The sequence below is a fragment of the Mixophyes fleayi genome, chromosome 4 (genome assembly GCF_038048845.1).
Source record: "Mixophyes fleayi isolate aMixFle1 chromosome 4, aMixFle1.hap1, whole genome shotgun sequence".
Classification (NCBI taxonomy): Eukaryota; Metazoa; Chordata; class Amphibia; order Anura; family Limnodynastidae; genus Mixophyes; species Mixophyes fleayi.
Genome location: NC_134405.1, coordinates 181169046 through 181175045, shown reverse-complemented (window position 1 = coordinate 181175045; position 6000 = coordinate 181169046). Strand labels below are relative to the sequence as shown.

Below are 6000 nucleotides of genomic sequence, written 5' to 3'. Positions count from 1 at the left end.
AAAAACACATTCTTCAAGAGCGATGGCTACACTACCGGTCAAAAATATTAGAACACCCCAATTTTTTACAATTTTTTTCTATTGATATTTAAGCAATTCAAAATGTGTTATGTATAACCACAGATAAAGAGGGTGTACTTTCTTTTTCACAAGACTGTATGTGCAGATGGTGTGTTTACCAAGGATGAACCAACTTAAATTAGAGGAAAAGAAACTGCCATGGGGAATGTATAATAAATTTTAATGTACTGAAAACAACAAAGAAAGCTATTTTAAGTGAATTGAAGTTAAGTATGCATGCTAATGTGAATGAGAAGGATATTTTTTCACACAGAACAAAGCCTCCCATGGCTACTCTTTTTTTCTATTCTGATTTAGGGCACGACCGCACATAAATGTGTGGACCAAGGAAAAAAACAAAACAAAAAGGAGAGTTGCATTCAGCAGAATTTTACAAGGGTTTTGGGCAACTGGAAAAATTGGATAAGGAACAAGAGTTATGCTTAGTATGCTACCTAGTAGCCTCTTCGCAACTTTCAATTTGAGTAATATAATTCTGTATGACTGGCCAGGGATTAAGTGCTGTAAGTGTGTCCTGGTCAGATTGAATTTGTGCAATTCTCTACTCTTCTCTTTATTATATGTATTTGTGAAACATTGACTGTGATATAGTTATTGTTACAATATGAAGCTTCCATTATATGTCCGCTGCCACACTTTATGTATAAAACAAAATACATATAATCTCAACAGTGCAAAAAGAAGACAGTTATTTAAATTTTTCCTGCATTCATCTGTACAAACACTGGTTGTTGGATCAATCTGAATTTCTTTCAGAAAGTATTGTATCAAAAATTTCATAACAAATCTGGTCTTTTCTCCCATCATTCGAATGGTATGATCTGATGCAGCAATCCATCCAAGGATATTCACCTAAAAGTTACAGAAAATATAAATAAAAATGTTATGACTACACATTTTAATGGCAATGGTAACCTTTTGATGGAAACATAACAAGACAGGTGCCTGAAACCATAACTCCTTTTCTTTAAAAATAGCACCGATTTCTATGTATAAAAAGTGACTCTTCGGTCTTTTAGGTATAAAGAAGAATAAACAATTTTAAACTCTTATTGATGCAAATTAGGAAACCTGTTTGAACGTAAAGTTAATTAAAATTTTGCAATAAATAGTACGTTTATTAGACTTAAAAATATTAAAATGAATAGAGGCAAAGGGGTATATTTACTAAACTGCGGATTTGAAAAAGTGGAGCAGTTGCCTAGAGCAACTCAGATTCTAGCTGTCATTTTGTAGAATGTAATAAACAAATGACAACTAGAATATGATTGGTTGCTATAGGCAACATCTCCACTTTTTCAAACCCGCACTTTAGTGAATATACACCAAAGTCTTGTTACATAGCCAACAATGTTAAAATGCTTATTGTCAGTTAAAGGGCAAATAAATCAGAACCAAGAATATGTAATGCGCAGTTGACTAGGTTTAGAGCATTTTCTGCTATCATTCTTTATGCTCTTCCATACTCCCTCTTTGAAGTGAAAAATGACAGAACAAGCTGTAGTAAATTACAAAATGTTCACAAAGCGCACCACACAGAATATTTAAGGATGATTGTGTTGATATTATGATTATGTTAGTGAGGTCAGGGCAAGAAGAATGCAGAAAACCACAGATTGATAGTATGAAAGGGGAAGGTACCACAAATCCTGAACAACCTAAAATGTAGAGTGATCTAACTGTATTAGCACCAAATAATCATCAGGAGAGGGGCTTCTAGCGAACACATTTGAGACAACATTGAGTGGGCGTAACTAATAACAGCTAATTTTATCCATACCATCATGTGTTGCTATATGCCATTCCTAAATCTATAATTTTCCTACTAGAGAACAGGAAATGGCAATATGCCCATATGCTTCACAGAAATCCATAATTACGGATTTATTTGACATCTTAGAATAGGCACTTACTAATTTGTTTTGCTGGTGGGCACAACGTATTCATGATGTTATGAAGTCTTTTTTGTAATTCGCTATCCATAAGTATCTCAGAAGCATGAATCTGAAAGAATTGTTTCTACATTTGCAGATGGGGTTCCATATACAAGCATTGCCCCAAAAAAAAAAAAAATTAGATTACAAATGATAACAGTCATTAAAGCATATTGCACTACATGATTAAGGACTCACCTTTACAGGAGTTATCAGCATAGCCAGTAAGTGTTTCCAAAGAAATAGACTATATTTTACCAATCGTTAATGCTTCTGAAAATTCCAGGCAATGTCAACATTTACTCATTAAAAAGTGTCTGCGCACTAAGCTCTATTCAGTTACACAATTTGTTATCAGTTACAATTCAAAGCATGTTTAATATGATTTTGAGAATGCATGTTAAACACTAAATCTAGATATGTTGTAACGGTTTTATTTTAAACAAAAGGAACCCTCTCCCCCACTTAAAGGCCTGCAACCAGACCAATTTTTATGTAGTGATGCATCACTGTCACTTTTCTATTTTTTTTAGCCCGCCCAAGAAAATCTATGTTATATATATATATATATATATATATATATATATATATATATATATATATATATATATATATATATATATATATATATATATATAAAAGTTCTTTAAACCAAAACCAGTCAGAGTTGGTTTTGATTCTGATTTAATAATGTAGATGTACTTGCAATTAAATAGCTATACTCACAGAATGCTTCCACAAATAAGCATTAAGTGACCCAGTTCCGTCTTCCAGTGTAAAATGCATAACAAAGAGATGCATTAAGGGTTCAATGCCCAATGCTAAATCCAGGGAAAGAAAGAAGAAATTATTAAGTTTATTGTTTTACTGTACTTTAATATTAAAACAAATATAGCTTACTTGAATAGGTTAAGATGGGGTGCTTTTATAAATGATCAAATAACTACTTAAGTGTCAATTAGTTGACCTAAGAATGACCTACACATATAGAAATAATTTCAGGATACTGATATGAATCTTTCAGCAAATAAAATTATGGCAATGTATAATCATCAGAAAAAAGTGGAAAAAGGCAGGGATATAAAGCTTATAACAATATATTAGTGACCCTAGGCCATTAGAGAATGAGTTTGGATGGAAGTTGCTAAACAATCAAGGGAATTTAAATAATTTTAAATAACTTAACTTGAGTATACTATAAAACCAACATGATTTATCAGGTAGGCAAAATGTACTGAAGATAAACTGTAATAAGAAATTAATTTCTGTCATGAATAATAACTGACTAAATCAACATTGAACTCTCAGACAGACTTTATCAGCCCAATTTAAAACTAAAGGCTAGATAAAGTTATACTGCTTGAATAAAACCCAACCCTAAAGATTTCTTGTCCCTCAATATGACATATGATCAAATAATACTATTTTGTTTTATTCCCAAATATAAAATAATGTGCAATTGTAAAATACACCAATAAAGGTTTTTGCTTTCTTATTAGTGAATGTCACCTTAAATTCTGATATTTTACAGCTTTAATACTATTTTGTACCTTTGGCTATTTCTGTAGCATTCCAATCTACTTCCTGTGATAAGGAGTTGAGCATCTCTAAAGGCTTTAGGTTAGAACATTTGCTGCAACTAAAAAAGAATACATGGGTTTGAAATAAACAGCAATTTGGTTGTAGAAGTAATCATTCAACAGTGTACCTATCTGCTCTGCTGATATAGACATTTACACTATAGATTGGACTATAGATAGGACTATAGATTAAAAGGATGCAGTTTGTTTGTGGAATAATTAAGATTTTGGAATTAGGAGGCTCTAAAGATGCTGTTTACATACAGCTATATAGTTCTAAATAACCTGAACTTGTATAGGTATTTAAAGTGGACATACATTTCATGTTGAGTACACTTTCTGAATGAATTTATATATTAAAATGTTCGCAGTTCACGCATCTGTTTTTGGTATTGTCTTCTGGATCAGAAAGCTATGCTACCTTTACAGATCATGTGATATCTTGGCTTGAAGTAGTCAAGGACTGTATTTGCGACTGCCATCTTTTATTTTCTGGGCATAGAAGCAGACTACAGTGCTGGCAGTAACTAGAAAGAAGTGGGTACAAGGCTTAAAAAAGGCTTGCCAAGAGCGTGGGGGAACAAGTAACAGCAGGAGGAAACTAGTTATGCAGCCAACTTTCACGGTGTTCAAACCACGCCCAGTTTAATGACACTTAAGTATCTGTCTTCCTTCCTGGCAAGTTACAATTATTTTTTATATAGTTATTCCCTGCAGTCATGATTCAGCTCCAAATGGCACATTAAACAATGTTTGCTATTCATTTCACTAAAACACCTACAATTCAAACATCAACTATTCTTCCTCTTTCAAAATATGTTCAATCTCTCGTTACATTTCACATATTAAAGAACTTATTAAATAAAATGTTAACAGCAGAAACATTTGTAGAATAGTTTCAATTGTTATATAGATCATTTCTTGCTATGCCTTTCCATTACCAGTGTAAACATACCCATAGTGCCATCTGTTGCCTTGAATAAGAAAAGGAGTTGAGAGATCTATTTCTAGATGTCCTTTCTTAGATCGCACAAGGATTATACTGTCAAAATGCCTTGAAAGTTTACAGATTTCTTTGAAAGTCCCACCTAGAATCAATGCAAAATGAGTATTTATACAAATGTTAAAAGATATATAGTGCTTAACTAAAGTATTCAATATCTCAGTAACCTGCTGCCCTTTACAGTCCGAACACAGTAGAATTCCGTAGTGAATTTAATTATTTTATATTATTGAACTAAGACTTTCTCAGCTTTTCACTACCTGACTTATCAAATCCAAAATGTGGCTATTTATCACAGTGAATGGTAACAAGGATGCTTTAGTTATGTCTCTATCTGAACGCAAAAATATACTGAATTGAACATAAACTGAACAGTAAAACAGTTTTATTTACAGTGCATCCGGAAAGTATTCACAACGCTTCACTTTGTCCACATTTTGTTTTGTTGCAGCCGTATTCCCAAATGGAATAAATTCCTTTTTTCCCCTCAAAATTCTACACACAATACCCCATAATGATAACGTGAAAGAAGTTTTTTTGAGATTTTTGCAAATTTGTTAAAAATAAAAAAACTACAAAATCAAATGTACATAAGATTTCATAGCCATTGCTCAATAGTTTGTCGATGCAACTCTGGCAGCAATAACAGCCTCAAGTCTTTTTGAATATGATGCCACAAGCTTGGCACACCTATCTTTGTGTAGTTTCACCCATTCCTCTTTGTAGCACCTCTCAAGCTCCATCAGGTTGGATGGGAAGCGTCGATGCACAGCCATTTTCAGATCTCTCCAGAGATGTTCAATCGGATTGAAGTCTGGGCTCTGGCTGGGCCAGTCAAGCACATTCACAGAGTTGTCCTGAATCCACTGCTTTGATATATTGGCTGTGTGCTTAGGGTCGTTGTCTTGCTGAAAGATGAACCGTCGCCCCAGTCTGAAAACAAGAGTGCCCTGGAGCAGGTTTTCATCCAGGATGTCTCTGTACATTGCTGCATTCATCTTTCCCTCTATCCTGACTAGCCTCCCAGTTCCTGCCGCTGAAAAACATCCCCACAGCATGCTGCTGCCACCACCATGCTTCACTGTAGGGATGGTATTAGCCTGGTGATGAACAGTGCCTGGTTTTCTTTAAACATGACGCCTGTTATTCACGCCAAAGAGTTCAATCTTTGTCCGATCAGACCAGAGAATTTTGTTTCTCATGGTCTGAGAGTCCTTCAGGTGCATTTTGGCAAACATCAGACGGCTTCCCATGTGCTTTTTTTACTAAGGAGTGGCTTCCGTCTGGCCACTCTACCATACAGGCCTGATTGTTGGATTGCTGCAGAGATGGTTGTTCTTCTGGAAGGTTCTCCTCTCTCCACAGAGGAATGCTGCAGCTCTAACAGAGTGACCATCGGGTT

At 34.4% G+C, this 6000-nt stretch overlaps 1 protein-coding gene across 1 annotated transcript in view; it reads right to left on the bottom strand.

Moving 5' to 3' along the window:
- Positions 1-741: 741 nt before the first annotated feature.
- POT1 (protection of telomeres 1) overlaps positions 742-6000 on the bottom strand; it is a 71231-nt gene continuing 65972 nt past the window's right edge. Inside the window, exons 11-15 of the mRNA XM_075208926.1 lie at positions 4551-4683; positions 3566-3654; positions 2742-2836; positions 1995-2100; positions 742-933 (exon numbers count right to left, since the gene is read on the bottom strand). Coding sequence (XP_075065027.1) covers positions 818-933; positions 1995-2100; positions 2742-2836; positions 3566-3654; positions 4551-4683 — 539 coding nt within the window. The 3' untranslated portion in view covers positions 742-817. The remainder of the gene's footprint in view (positions 934-1994; positions 2101-2741; positions 2837-3565; positions 3655-4550; positions 4684-6000) is intronic.